The sequence below is a fragment of the Terrapene carolina genome, unplaced genomic scaffold, assembly GCF_002925995.2.
Source record: "Terrapene carolina triunguis isolate 2854851 unplaced genomic scaffold, T_m_triunguis-2.0 Scaffold242, whole genome shotgun sequence".
In the NCBI taxonomy this organism is placed as follows: Eukaryota; Metazoa; Chordata; order Testudines; family Emydidae; genus Terrapene; species Terrapene triunguis.
The window spans coordinates 2,560,296-2,575,772 of NW_020664593.1; the positions used below are offsets into that span (position 1 = coordinate 2,560,296).

Sequence of the window (15,477 nt, forward strand, 5' to 3'; positions counted from 1 at the left end):
CCCTTTTTTAAAGATGGGCACTACATTAGCCTTTTTCCAGTCATCCGGGACCTCCCCCGATCGCCATGAGTTTTCAAAGATGATGGCCAATGGCTCCGCAATCACATCCGCCAACTCCTTTAGCACCCTCGGATGCAGTGCATCCGGCCCCATGGATTTGTGCTCATCCAGTTTTTCTAAATGGTCCCGAACCACTTCTTTCTCCACGGAGGGCTGGTCACCTCCTCCCCATACTGTGCTGCCCAGTCCAGCAGTCTGGGAGCTGACCTTGTTTGTGAAGACAGAGGCAAAAAAAGCATTGAGTACATTAGCTTTTTCCACATCCTCTGTCACTAGGTTGCCTCCCTCATTCAGTAAGGGGTCTGCGCTTTCCTTGACTTTCTTCTTGTTGCTAACATACCTGAAGAAACCCTTCTTGTTATTCTTAACATCTCTTGCTAGCTGCAAGTCCAAGGGCGATTTGGCCTTCCTGATTTCACTCTTGCATGCCTGAGCGATATTTTTATACTCCTCCCTGGTTCTTACACCTTCCTCTGAAGCATCTGGTACTGGACTAGATGGACCTCAGAGTCTGATCCATTATGGTAGTTCTTGTGGTCTCACTCCTGAATGCCTTTGATTCATTGTCCTGGCTGCCTTTGGAGCTTTGTCAGGGGATGAATGAGGGTCTCTCTTGCTTGCTCTTGGTGGAGAAGGCAAAACCTATTGGCCCTTCTCCCAGAGAGAATGGTGGGCTCTACAGTTTCATTCATCTCTTCTCTGTGGATTGCCATTTCTCTTTCACTTGTGATGACCATATGTTCCTCCTTGCATGTGCACATTTCTCCGATTACATCAGTATCTACAGTGACAACCCTAGCCCTCCACCAAGTATGTAGTGTGACTTTGTGGCTTGCCACCAGGGTTACTTAGGAGTGATGTTCACCTCCCCTTGACTTGTGTGATGTATTGCAAAGACAAACGGGGGCTTAATTTATGGTACAGAAGTCCTGAGGTACTGGTAGGACTTTGGACCTGGTTTCCCCTGAGATAATGGTTGATCAGCTAAATAGCCCTTTGTGTGCTATGACTTTCTGTCTTCCTCTGTCTACTCTAGGTTTCCCTAATGTAACAATGGCTCCTCATTGTGACCTGGAATCCTCTCAAGGTCCCATTGTACAAAAAAGTGATCCTCCCACACAGCTTTCCATCCTTAGTGAATCTATCATGGATCCCCAGGTAATGTACTCTTTATATGTACTGTAAGTTATCCTAAATCAGCTCTTTTGTGTATAGTATCTATATTATTATGTTTAACACTGTGTACTGAGATAAAACTACATATATTCTGTAGAAAATAATTTATTTTGGGTTGCTTTGGGAACTCTGACTTAGGATTTCCTGACCTTTTTGTACAAAAAGCATCAACTTTGATGTTGCATTAACATGGTTTCATTTGTGTTTCATTATTAAAAAGTAAAAGTAGAAGTGATTGGTTAAATCTGGAACCAATTTCTCTGACCTTTAGCTGAATGCGCACACATTGAAATATACTCGGACGCCTTTATTTCAGTGCAGTGATATCTCTGTATGTGGCTATTTCGCTGACTGCATTCAGGGTGTTCTTTTGATGTTCACTTAAGTCTAACTATTTCTTAACTAGTTTTTTAGAGGTAACGTTTTAAAACAAAATATTTTTTGCTTTAGACAAGTAAAGTTTGAATAACTTTAATGTGCTTTTCCCCCTCAGATGAAGACACTTCACCCCAAAGGGCTACTTTTCAGAAAAGTTACAAGTGACAGAAAATAGGGTCTTGGCATGAAAGTGTCATTTCTACCATACGTGTAGTCTTCCTATTATGATTATGGTACTAATATTTACACCATAGCACCTTGAACAAATACATAGTATCCTACACTGAATTCAGGACTGCTCTGCCAGTCAGCCTGGGTTCTTTTTATATGGAGGCATTAATTATTTGCATTTTTTGCTGTGGCCTTTGATTTATATATGTAGCATATTCTATCGCTGCATGTGAGTTGTATGATAAGTTGAAAGAATGGGCTTTCCAGAGGAAGCTAGGGGAGGCGGGTGCCCAACCACCATCTAATTTCAGTGAGATTTGGGTGTCCAGCTCTCTTCTACTCTTTTGAAAATCCTGACTAAAGATCCTGTTGTAAAGCATCCACAGGGCAAAATTCTGGTTACTGCAGGAGACCTTAATTCTGAATTGACTTTCCTAAGTTATGTGCACAATGAAATATCGCCCTTTTCATTGTATTATGTCACTGTTTATGCATGTGCTGTAAATGCAATTCATATGTGGGTTTTTATATATAAACTACATTAAAAGAATATTGTTTAGATTGCAAAGTGAACCATTCAAAACTTAGGAAATGCCAGAATCTAGTATTAATTCTGCCACTTAATTATATGATCATATGTTATGTTTTTCCACAATACCCATCTCATTTGATGGCTAGAAAGGCCACTACTAAGGAAATGAGGCGGCTGTTCAATATTTTTTATCTGCAGTCATTGTGCAGCCCTTGCCTTACTGCACACGTCCAAACAAAGCATTGAATACTGAAGTATTCATTTCCTGTGGTCTTTCCTAGAGTACTCATCGCTGTAGTATCCCAGTACTTCACAAACATTAATGAATTTATTTCCTGTCTTCTCTGTAAGATGAGAGTATTTTTGTCCATATTTTAGAGGTGAACTACAATAAAGAGATTTGTTTTCTGGGAAGTGTTTCTAGTGAACTACTTTATTTTTTCCTTTATGAAGGATGGATTTAAATTGCTGTCATGTAACATTTGAGATGTCTTGTGTTTTTCTGAGACAGGCTCTCAATGAAGTAGAAGGGGAAGATTCCTCCAACTGTCAATCAGAGGACAGTGTGAATGAACAGGATGTGTCTTTGCACTTCAAGTCCAACATTGACACAAACAGGTCAGTGTGTGTTTCTGTCAATCAGTCCGCTATCATAAGGCTTCTGTCCCCATAGTGTTTTAATAGCACAATCAGATGTCCAAACACCTTTGTGCTTTCTCAAATCGCTATCTCTTTTATGCACAGGAGTTGCTCCCCATAAATATCCACAAAGCTATTACGATATCCTCCTTCAAATCTCTCCTTAAAACTCACCTCTCCCATGATGCCTACAAAACACTTGGCAGTGACTAGGCACTTGGTGAGCTGTGACTGATATTTATTAGACTTACCATAATTCTCTCATTGTTACCTTGTTGTGTGTCTCCCCCTTCCCCCCCCCCCCCCCCTGGTCTCATATTTGCATTGTAAGCTACTTGGGGACAGGGGTCTTCTTTCAGTTGTATGGACAGTGCCTAGTGCAGTGGGCTCTCATTCCTGATTTGGACCTCTAGGCACTACCTCAGTACATATAATAGGTTGACTTGTGGAATTGGATTGGTGGTTGAAACCCTAATAGCAATTAAGAGCACCCAGAGAGGAGAGAGTGTAAAGGGAAAAGAGGGCAGGCTAAGAACAGGACTTTGTGGGACCCCAGTGGACTGCAAGACATTGGAAGAGAAGGACCCATTGACAGACATGAAAGGCATGATCAAATAGGAGAATCAGAAGAGAACTGCATTGAGTCCAGAACAGATAATATATCAAGAAGAAAGGTGTGATCAACCATGTCAGAAGCAACAGAAATGTCAAGAATGATGAAGATGGAGTAGAGACCTTTGGACTTGGCTAAGAAAAGCCTGTTGGACTTTAAGAGCTGTTTCACAGTAGTGAAGAGGCTAGAAGGCAGATGGGGGGCGGGGGGGTGGAATCAAGGATGGAGTTAGGAACTTGAGGTAACAGTTTCATATGGTATGTTCTGTAATCTCATATGTGAAGGATAGAAGGGAGGGGTAGTAGTCAGAGGCAGTTGAAATGTGGGGGTTGTCTTTTGGGAGTGGGAGATGATGACTACAGCATGCTTGTATCTGTAGAGGAAAGGACTGAGGGAGGTCAGGAGTTGGGAGGGAATGGGGTCAATTGCACAGATGGCTGTATTAGAGATAGAAAGTGCATCAGAAGCCTCAGTGTTAGTCATAGAGGTGAAAAAGGTGGAGGAAAGAAGAACAGGGGAGAGAGGAGATCATAGCAGACCTCATCTTTTTTGCATGTGCCAAAGACTAGAACTTTTGCACTGAAGAGTTAACCATTCATGCAAAACTCAAAATCCTGGAAAAGAAGTTAAGCATATTCCTATCATACTTAACTTATACAAACATGTGCTCACTATAGCTAACATATCATCATATCCTCCATATACACCATTCATCATCATCAACTCCATTATTTGTGTTTTAACTCTCAGTAGTGATCTCTCGCAGAAACATATATGCGTATGTACTTATGTGTTGAATAACTGGAGGTTGAAAGTGTGTCTTGTGAGTGCTCTAAGGGGGTAGATCATATATTTGTTTCATTGTATAAGGTATGTGCTCAGTGATAAGGTTGGCTAGTATTTAAGATGTTTGAGTGATTGTGGGTAGTGGTGTGTGTTTGTTGAAAGTCTGCTGTATGTGTTGGTGGATTAGTGTGGATGTCTGTAGTGGGTGTAGGTGTAGTATGGTTCGTATAGACTTATCTTTTTGTTTCTTTTGATTGTAGTTCTCCATCAGTGTTGTATTGACTTCAGCAACTTATATTGTGAATGAAATTTTTATATAGAATTTTTATTACATTTGGCCATGTTGGTTTGCAACTATAGCAATGTGTATTTGAGTTAACTGAGGAAAGTAGCATTGGGTTTGAAGGATGTTGTGTTGGAGTTCTTAAAGTAGCACACTTGCTGGGGGTCGTTATCAAATGTCATGTCATCATGGCCTGCTCTATGCTTAAAGCTTAGCTTGGCTTAGCTAAAGCACTCAGAAATGTGAAAAATCCACACTCCTGAGTGCCGCAACTACGCTGACCTAAAACCCTGGTGTAGATGCAGTTCAGTCAACAGAAGCATTCATCCATCAACCTAGCTACCATCACTTGTGAAGGTGGAGTTACTATAGTGGTAGAAGAACCCTTTCTGTCATTGTAGTGTGCATCTACACTATGGGGTTACAGCCGTGTAGCTGTGGTGCTGTAGCTATGCCACTGTAACCTTCATAATGTAAACCAGCCTTGTGTTGGTTACAGTGGAGGAGTACTTGTGTAACTAAAATAGAGTGGGGAAGGATTTAACTCATTTCTAGGATTTTGAGGCTTTGCATTAATGAGGAATTTGCTTGAGCAATTTTAACTACTTTTTACTCCTGAGGGCATTTTTGTGGCTTCGTTTTGATTCCCCAGCAGAGTCATTTTTCTGCAGGGAAGCAAAGAAATCTGCGGGGGACATAAATTATGCACATGTGCAGTGGCACAGAATTCCCCCAGGAGTAAAGACTTTTTGAGAGGCTTTTTATGGATAGATGGTAAAGATTAGCTGTAAGCATTGTCATTTCAGAGTTCATTGTACCCTTGCGCACACACACTCACTCTCACTCTCTCTCTCTCTCTCTCTCTCTCTCATGCTTATATATAGGCTACTCCACTTACTGAAAGAAGAAAATGCTGCTGGAGCTTCCCAGCTATGGGCTGAGAAGCAACTGAGAACACCTACTCCATCACAGAAAGCAAATGTAGCTGTGACTCCAACAACTGCTTTGCCATCATCAGGAGCTGCAGGTTTGGCTCTGCTAGAACATTAACTCTCAAAGGACATAGGCTGCTAACCACATCTTACTCAGAATAATTTTAGTGGCGAGGAAGGGACAGGATATTTTCAGAAATCTGAGTTGGCGCTGGCAGTTTGAATGTGTTTATATATAGAGACAAGGTGGGTGAGATATCTTTTATTGGACCAATTTCTGTTGGCGAGGGAGACCAGCTTTTGAGCTATACAGAGCTCTTATTCAGTATGGGAAAGGTACTCAGTGTCACAACTAAATACAAGGTGTAACAGATTGTTTAGCATCAGTAGTTAACACGTATTCTAAGTGAAGTGACCTGTTAATATCTCTCCAGTCATAGGACAAAAAAGGGGGGTTAGTGGGTTACAGATTGTTGTAATAAATCATAAATCCAGTGTCTTAAGTCCCATTATTTTTAGTGTCTAGCAAAGTTATGAATTTAAGCTCCCAGGCTCATCTTTTTGAAGTTGTTGTGCAGGTTACCTTTGAGGATGAGGACTAAGAGGTCAGATATGGAGTGATTTGTTTTGTGAAAAGTGTTCGCCCATGGGTGATATGGTGTCTTTGTCTCTTATCATTTTGCGATGTGAGTTCATTTGAGAGTGTAGTTATTGTCTGGTTTCACCCACATAGTTGTTGTTGCGACATTTAGTGCATTGGATGAAATATTTTACAGTTAATCAGTTAGTTTGTTTGTTTGTTTTTTAATCAGCCCTCAATGCTACCAGAGTAGTCCAGAGAGTCCATTCAAGGCTTCAGAATGAAGATGAAGAACAGACTTCAGATTCCTCTTACACTGTGAGACAAGTGCTGAACCCAAACCTAAGAAAGCAAAAGCAAGTTTCAACAAAAGGTTTGATCCTTTTAAAATGAATATTTCATCCAAAGTAACTAACTTGTACACCTCTACCTCAATATAACGCTGTCCTCGGGAGCCAAAAAATCTTACCGCGTTTTATAGGTGAAACCGCGTTATATTGAACTTGCTTTGATCCACCGGAGTGCTCAGCCCCGCCCTCCCCTCCCCCGGAGCACTGCTTTACCATGTTATATCCGAATTCATGTTATATCGGGTTGCGTTATATCAAGGTAGAGGTATACTTGAGACAGTGTATCTGCCTTCCTCCAGTGTCCCTTAAAGCTCTGGTTGAGACCATATTTTCATTAAACGGTACTGATTATCAATGTAATTTATTGGAGTTAAAAGTCAAGATACAGTAGCAATTTAGTACTTTAACATGATAGGGAAAGAGGAGAATTCTTTACTGCTTGTGATCCCTGGTTACAGTACAGTCTTTGCTTGGAGTTTTACTTTCAGCTCTGGTATTTGCTAAGATTACAGAGAGAGAAGTAGTGACTACATAGCTAAGGTTGCATTGTGATTTGCTCATGAAGGACTGAAATCTTGTTTTGAATTTAGTCTCCAAATTTGGCACAACAGCCCTTCAGGGGACAATTTGAAATTTTCATTTAAATTGTTTTAGGAAAACACTTACTAATTTTTAGGAAGCATTTTTAAATGAAATTTGGTCTGGGTGTTTGAATTTTTTTAGGTGCCTCTGACTTAAAGACGGGGAGGGGGACCCAAAACAGTCTCTCTACCCTGGTCCCTCCCAACTTCTAAAATGTCTCTCACATAATGCTGTATGTATAGAACACTTAGGAAATTTGGCAATTCTGTGCATAAAGAATAGTTCCCCTTACTCCTCATAACTGAATAGATTTGCATGAAGTGGCTGAGGGAGGAAGCGCAGTCTTCGTGTGTTAATACCTCGGTGCATATGTACTGGGATCCACATCATGCTATTACTGATTCACCATGCAAAAGAGGCAACAATGTCATGAGGAACTAGCTCTGTATGCAATGTGGTATTGCCATTGCTAGGGCTTCATATTGCCACTGCTGTTTTGGTACCAGCAGGCAGCAGGACTGTGGGGAGCCAATTGGGGGAGCTGCCATGTAGGACATGTAAGGGTGTTTTAAGGGGTTTTGGGGATGGAGTGTCATATACTTTGAGACTCTGGGAGGTTATAACCTTCTTCAGCAGCAGTTTTAGTCCAATTGATTCACTCAGGGTCATCATATGAGGACTCTCTTCTGAAAAACTACAGGAAGCTTGTCAGACAGCGAAGATGCCTTAGGAGTGGAGCTGGTAACTTAATTATAGGTGCACTTTTTGCTGCAAGTCCCGTCCCACCCCCTATGCCTCAGCTCTGTTATATTTGGTTCCCCACAGCTAAGTCTTGGTCAGATGTGCCTTAGCAGGTCTATCAAACTTTGACTCCTGCTGAGAAGCATAGCAAAGGTCCATGGGAGGTTGGGGAATGTAGATGGGATACCTTCATGCTACTCACTTCCCTGCTAACTCATCTGTACCTCTCTACATGGCTGTCCTAATGCACTCCCTGGAACTTTTTCTGTGCTGTATTGCACGGATCTATGATGATGTTCAATCTATGTATTCAATATTTAGGGGTTTGTAGAAGAGTTGAGTCTCTAAACAATGTTGGTTCTGCAGAAATTTAGACTAGGGGTTCCCAAAGTGAGGCCTGAAGGCGGAGAAATCCAATGTACAGTTGTCCTTCCCTGTATTTGTGGGCTGAAGGTTGTTGATCAGCTGTATATTCCCAAGGTTATTGAAGTTCACCCTCAAACAGTTTCTAATTATCTGCCAAGGAAGATAAAAGTATGAACAAATGCTGGAGTTGGTGCCTTTATTTTGATGTTCATTTACCATACATTTAAATCAGGTGTGGTCTCTGGCTCCTTGAAAGTCACTAGGGTGGCCCTCAGAGTTAAGGTTTAGAGTCTAGTTTCTGAGGATTTAGAAACCACCTGTATTAATCTAAATGACTAGGATGCATCTATCTTTGATGTTCCTTTGTCCATTATAGTGCTGGAACAGAGTACTTCTCCCACAGTTGGAATTTAAAGGATTTTTTTGTCTGTCTCTCTTTCAGTGAAAAGAAATCATACTGCACAGATGGCTTCCAAACAGAGAAGAAATGATTCTCTTGCTAATGCAGTTTCCTTCAAACTCCCAAGTGGCAATAAATCCAGCTTGGATGTCCTGAATCGCATGATTCACGAAGTGGAGCATGAAATGGAGGAATATGAGCAATGGACAGGCCGTGAGGTACAGAGAATGCAAAACGGTCATGGCCTCACAGGGTTCACTGTGTCACTGGTGAACACACTCTGTCGTCTGATGCGCTACCTCAAGGAGGTGAGTAGATGTTATGTGACCTGCTTCTGTAGCTAGAATGAATAAGCACGAGGATTATAGATTAATTTACAACCTTAACTTTGACATTTCCTAACTTCCAAGTCCTTTACTTTGTAATCTCAATATCTTTAATAGTTTTGTTAGGATTGTTTGTGTGCAATTAAAAAAAGGTAAAATTATTAATTCAGCAGAAACTATGCTCTCTCTAATAAACGGGCAGGAGTTCACCGAACTGAAATGGACGCGGTCTCCCATTTACTTCAATGAGAGATGTAGTCCACTTAAACAAAAACCAACTGATTGTGAACAAAGCAACATTTAAACACACCCAATATTCTGAATATGCATTTAATTTTTATAGTTTAAAAAGTGTTCTATCTGTCTTAGGTATGTGTGCTCTGGGATTAGTTATATGCTAAAGATCTCCGTCCCTTCCTGGTTCCTCCACATGGTGCTGTGATGTAGTTCCCAGGCACTAGCTGCCACTTGTTTCACAGTGAACTGCTCTGCTCTGAGCACAGGGTTTTTTTTAGACCCTTGCATTTGGATGATAGTCCTCCTTTCAGTTGTGTTGCTTCTTTGCGCTGTGTTCCCCTCACAGGGAGCACTGGGCCTAGGCCTGGACTGCGAAGATTTGGGTAGGCTATACCCTTGGGTCTGAGGCACAGATGAGGTTGCATCACAAACAGCAGAGGCTGGTCCTTCACCCTAGTTGAAAAATACTGTTGACCAGGCAAGGCTGAAGATGGGCTGAAATTGATTCCTGGCCATCTGTCACTGTCATCATTGGAAGTGAGTCTCCATTCAGGTCTTGAGAGAGTCGAGTGGTGTCCAGCCCATAGATATGGACTGTGGGCCATGCGGTCAAACCCTGATTGAGAGGGATACAGCCACAGTTGTGTGACTTGTTGGGCTGTCCCCTGCTCTTTTTGCAGTGGCTAAGCCAAATACAGCCACACCGTATTTGATACTGGTAACCCTTGGGACTGTCCCCTTGGTGGTGGTGCATGTGCACCCAGAGACCTTGTTCCTTACTGAGATGCTGCCTGTATGATACCATCACAGTCCACTGTCTTCTCCTTAAAGCTATTATGGGGGGTTATGCTTGGAAGGACTCTGCAGCCCTGGCTTATTTGCCAAGATAACCTCCCTCCCCCTTCAGCCAGCTAGGAGTTGCCAAAGGATGGGCTACACATCCTAGAAAAAGAGCATTCCAAGAGATCTTGGAGCCTCCAGAGAGGTTTTTTCCTCTTCCTGTGTGCAGAGTGAACCCTCATCTGGCTCCTGTCCTAGAGAGAGAGACTCATAATCCAGAACTTCTGATAGGATATTGGTACATTATCCTTAAAATAAGTAATGCAGGAAGGGAGACTCTGGTCTCTTGAATCCTTTGCTAGAGTTACCTCTAAATATAAAAGCAAGAGATGCTGCATTTCGAACACTAAACTCTCTTTGGAGGAGGCAATAAATGCAGAATAGCTCTATGAAGGGGCGGGGCAGAATCCTCTACTGCTGAGATCTATGCCAAACTGTATAAGATCCCTAAAGAAAAGTGGAATAGATTTGGTCATTTTCCTGAAGTGAATTCTAAAATCTTCTTACTGCTTTTACTTATACATACACCTCTACCCCAATATAACGCTACCCGATATAACTCGAATTCGGATAAAACGCAGTAAAGCAGTGCTCCGGAGGGGCGGAGCTGCGCACTCCGGTGGATCAAAGCAAGTTCGATATAACGCAGTTTCACCTATAATGCGGTAAGATTTTTTTTTTTTTTTTTGGCTCCCGAGGACAGCGTTATATAGGGGTAGAGGTGTATAAAAAAACAAAGCCACTCATCCTGTGAATGCTATTTCCCTCAAAGTTCCACTGGACAAAAAAATTAGAGCACTGACACATCTCAATAGTGGTTTGTGCTGTGTATGCCCTACCCCCACTTCGAAAGCCTTCCTCACCATAAACAAAGCACGTAAGACTAGGAGACGCATTTGGCTGCAGTCACTGACCCTGTCCCCCAACACCACTATGGCCCAGAGCTCTTATTTCAGACTGGTTTGAGTTCCCCAAAAGTATGGAATAGTTCTGCTCAGTCCTGGCTCTACTGGTACCTAAACCAATCAGCCAGGTCAGGCTAGAAAATCTATCCTTCCTAGTTTTAAGAGATTCAGAAAGTGGATTACCTGTGTTCCATAGGCTTAAAGGAGATATACCAGCATGTCCCCTTCCAGCTGCCTGTCAGTATTTGTGCTTCACTCTGGACAGTTATCATTTCCAATACATGATCCTCTTTTTGTCCCCCTCTTTGGCCTCACAGCTTTTCTCCAAGATTTTGATAGCCCTGATTACCTCCCTGAGGGAGGAGGAGATTTACATTTACTACTATACAGATGACATTCTCATCCAGTCCAGTGCCAGCAGAAGCCATCTGAGATGCCCAGTTGGCTAATTCAAGCTCTGCAGAGGCACAGCTTTGTCTTTAACCTGGAAAAGAGCTCCCCAACACTTCTCAGGATCTCCAGCATTTGGGGGCCAGATTGTGCATTCTCAGAATAAAGAGTGTAGATCCTCTTATTCATAACTCACAGACAACCACTTGGAGGAGCATTCTGCCTGCTTGATCTGATGTGTCTAGCACAGTCCAGTGGATCTTTCTCCACACACAACCTCTCCAGGCTGTCATTTTCTCTATGGGGAATCACAGTGAGGAGTCCCCTTGTAGTTCACTGTATCTCACATCATCAATGCTGTAGTAGCACAATATACAATACTCAAGGAAAGCCTCTTTCAGATCCAGCAGTGACAAGGATTGTCATAGACACCTGTATCAGCCTTCATGCTGTCACACTCATAGCGGGGCAAATGATCTTCAGCCGAATCCAGGAGGAGCATCAGCTGGCTGGAGATCAGTGCCATCACTAATGTTCTGAGACACCTCTCCCCTCTCTTGACCACCACTGATAACAAGATGGCAGTGGTCTATATCAACAGGCCAGGCAGGACTGTCAGCTCCTCGTTGCAGGTGAGAGGAAGCATCTAGAGTTCTCCCTGGACAGAGAGGAAATGTCTCTCCATTGCATTAGCTTATTTTAAAGGATAAGATCAATTTACAAACTGTCAATCTTGGAGGGGGATCTGAACAACAAGATCCTTTGCTTAATGTCCCTCTAATGGGGTATTTTCTAAATACACTTGTTTTGCCTCCAACAAGAAACAAAAATCGGATCTCTTCTGCTCCCAGCCCTGGTAGAAACAATACTGGAGAACAGATGCCTTCTCCTTCAATTGGTCTGACCTCTCTTCACCAGAATGGCCAGGAAGATCAAGCCTGACATGAGTAGCACAAAGCACTGGCAAGCACCAGCACCCTTAACTCTACATTGTCTTGTGTGTGTAATCCTATAGTATAGAGTTGAAGTCGGAGTAGAGTGAGAGTGCTTCACCAAGAGCTGGTTATGTCTTTTTCATAAAGGCTGTGAAGAAAGACGCATAGGAATTTAAAGGGTCTTCCCTACTCCTGTGGCATCATGGGAGAGTGAGGAAGGGATAGTATCAGTTTGTATGTGCAATGAACAGGATTGCGATGGTAACACTGACGTCACCTTTAAAGCTGGTAGCAAAAGCTGTATTTCTATGCTAACTTGGTAGCGAGGTTTGGAGTTACTCCCTCTTGTAAACATGAACCTGGATTGATTGATTGATTGTGTTTTTTCTTCCCCCTTCTCCTCCCCCCCCCCCCCCCCCCCACCCCAGAGTGAGATGCAGCTGCGTCAGGAAGCAACGATGAGGCAGCAGCTTGAGGAGATGCTGAATGAACACAGAGCACTGATTGATGCTCTGACAACTGAAATCCTTCTGGTCAGAGAAGAAAATGCTGCCATACAGGTACAAAGAGCTGCTGAGCCTTTCCTTTGACACCCTATGAAGCCCAAGGCAGGAACTAATGCAGTGAAAGATTTAAGCAGGTTCTTTATCTCTAGAATGACGTGTCTGAGTTGATGTGCATTGGCAGAGCAGCATAGGGGGCAAAGGACTTTAACAGCAAGGGACGGCACTACAAATCAGCATTGAAAATGTGATAATTAAAGAATCCGAGGAACGTAGTAGCAGGGGACGTTGTGATAGAGGGGTATGTGGAAGTGTAATGCCAACCCTCAGTGCCTCATTCTAACTAGTGGTATAGTCTCCTCACTTCAGCAAGCTCCAAATTCCTATCAATTAAAAGGAACAATGAGAAACACTTTTTTGAGAAAATCCCTTTAAACTTTGACAGAAGATTGATTTAGTACAGCTTAGCCTTACTTCAATGGATGCCTACTGTGTAGTCTACATGCTTAAAAATCTGCCTCTGCTCTCACAATATTAATACTAGAGGGGCAGTGAAGTGGAACTGACTTGCGGTCTTATCAGTTTCACTCTGCAGCTGTGGTGGATTAGGGTGGAAGTTGCAGCCATAAGAGAAAGCAACCTGGGGAAGGAAGAGGAGGATGGGTGGCAGTGGGGGGGTAATCAGTAAAATATGGAGCTAGTCAGGAAGCAAAAAGAGGAGAAAGAAATAGAGGAGACAGGTGCAGAGATGCCTTTGTTTGGCACCTCACTGAGATCAGATTAAAGCTTTGGCACTAAGGGGGGAAATAGACTCCTCCACTCAGAGGAATAATACATCTGTCTAATTTTTGTCCCTAGAACACAGATCTCTATGCATATGTGTGGTTTGTTTGGTTTTTTTCCCCCTCCCTTAGAAAAGACTTCAGCAATATACGGTGGTAACAGATGAACAGTTGATTTCACTCACTCAAGCATTCAAAAGCCTCCCTGTAACAGATCCTAACAGAGGGCGAAGTCCAACAGATGTTGGAGTTGCAGTCAACAGTCAAGGTGGGTATCATTTCAGCGCATTAGTAGCTTTAGAATCCTAGGTGACATTTTGAAAAACACCCTCCGCTCCAAGTAACATCTGAGACAGTATGGGATAGTTGCCAAGAAATCACTGACACAAACTAGAACTTGATCCAGCAGACGCCTGTTGTAATCTCATTGAATTCAGTGGGACTATGCCAGATAGTAACTATCATACTTGGCAGTAAATTGTCCTACACAGACAAACGTCTAGTCCTAGGCTGATTGATGGATCCCCTTTGCACAGAAAGAGCCAATGGGTTAAATGCTTTCTAGGCACCTCCCAAATAAACCTGGGAACTGTTGTCTGAGTCTAGGCCACAGTAAACAGCTCTTATCTCAAATGCTCTGCCCTGAGACACAGCTGCTAATCTTTGAATTTTACAGCCATATTGTCTGTCTGTCTATTTATTTAATTAAATAAATAAATAAATATTCTCTTCTATACAGTTCTGGTTAATCTCCCCTCCTTCCCCTCACTGGCAGCTCCAAGCCTGGATCTGGACTGTGAGGATCAGTCACGTAACCAACTGTGGACCTATGCTGTAGATGTGGTTATACTACAAACATTTCTGTTACAATTAATGACCCTTTCCTTACTCTTTCTATGAGGATTCTGCTCAGGAAGAGCCCACATAGCTGCTTCTGCTGTGACTCCAGAGGTTTCAGAGCAAAGCTCCCCTTCCTTGAACACAAGTAACCCCTCCAAATGCTCTGCCCTCCTTGGGATGTCTTCCAAAAATACTCTTCCAAAAGAGTCAAAGCATGTTTCTTTCTGTACCTCTTGACGAAGGAGAGTTCTTGTTCCCTTCAGACTCCTCTCTGGATGGTTCAGACACGAGCCAGGTGTTTCTGATGCAGTAGTAGATGAGGCTAACTCATTAGTTACTTCAACAGGTATTTGATAATCAAGGAAGCCAACTGTCTCATATGAGTCTGTTGGAGGAGCTGGTGCTGAGGAGGCAAATGGCACATGGGTAAAACCCTGCAAATGTGCAGATATCCACTTTATAGCCATGGACCATGTTTGCAGATCACAGATAGGCTGCAGATACACATTTTGTATCCACGCAGGGCTCCACACATGGGAAAGAAGCTCTGGAAGGATACTTTTTTTTTTTTTTTTTTTTTTTTTTAAATGGAGATATCCCATTTCCTAGAACTGGAAGGGACCTTGAAAGGTCATCGAGTCCAGCCCCCTGCCTTCACTAGCAGGACCAAGTACTGATTTTGCCCCAGATCCCTAAGTGGCCCCCTCAAGGATTGAACTCACAACCCTGGGTTTAGCAGGCCAATGCTCAAACCACTGAACTATCCCTCCCTATAAAGGAGGATTTTCTCATTCCTTGTTAAGGTCAGTGAGGAACAGTGATTTCTGAGCGGTAGACTCCCCTTAATCTGACATTAGTTTGTAGCAGATGTTACTAACTGTACGCAATGCCTCTAACAGACCAGTTCCTTTTTGGCTCTTTACATTTAAGAGAGCTGTTCTGCAGCCATTCAGTTCTATGATCAGCCATGTCCTGCTTTATCCCTCCTACAGTTTTCCCTCTCAGGCATTAATGCCCTGAACAAAGCTGTTAAGGGGAAATCCAGATATAAGGTCACACATATGGGGGCTTAAGTAAGTAAGTGTGTGTGTGTGTGTGTGTGTGTGTGTGTGTGTGTGTGTGTGTGTGTG

General features: G+C 42.7%; 1 protein-coding gene across 1 annotated transcript in view; it reads left to right on the forward strand.

The window, feature by feature from the left end:
• The window catches only part of SPICE1 (spindle and centriole associated protein 1), a 30,595-nt gene that overhangs the window by 6,964 nt on the left and 8,154 nt on the right, over positions 1 to 15,477 (forward strand). Inside the window, exons 5-11 of the mRNA XM_029912769.1 lie at positions 1,097 to 1,218; positions 2,829 to 2,935; positions 5,523 to 5,665; positions 6,383 to 6,523; positions 8,632 to 8,897; positions 12,651 to 12,782; positions 13,640 to 13,775. Of these exons, the coding sequence (XP_029768629.1) occupies positions 1,097 to 1,218; positions 2,829 to 2,935; positions 5,523 to 5,665; positions 6,383 to 6,523; positions 8,632 to 8,897; positions 12,651 to 12,782; positions 13,640 to 13,775 (1,047 nt within the window). The remainder of the gene's footprint in view (positions 1 to 1,096; positions 1,219 to 2,828; positions 2,936 to 5,522; positions 5,666 to 6,382; positions 6,524 to 8,631; positions 8,898 to 12,650; positions 12,783 to 13,639; positions 13,776 to 15,477) is intronic.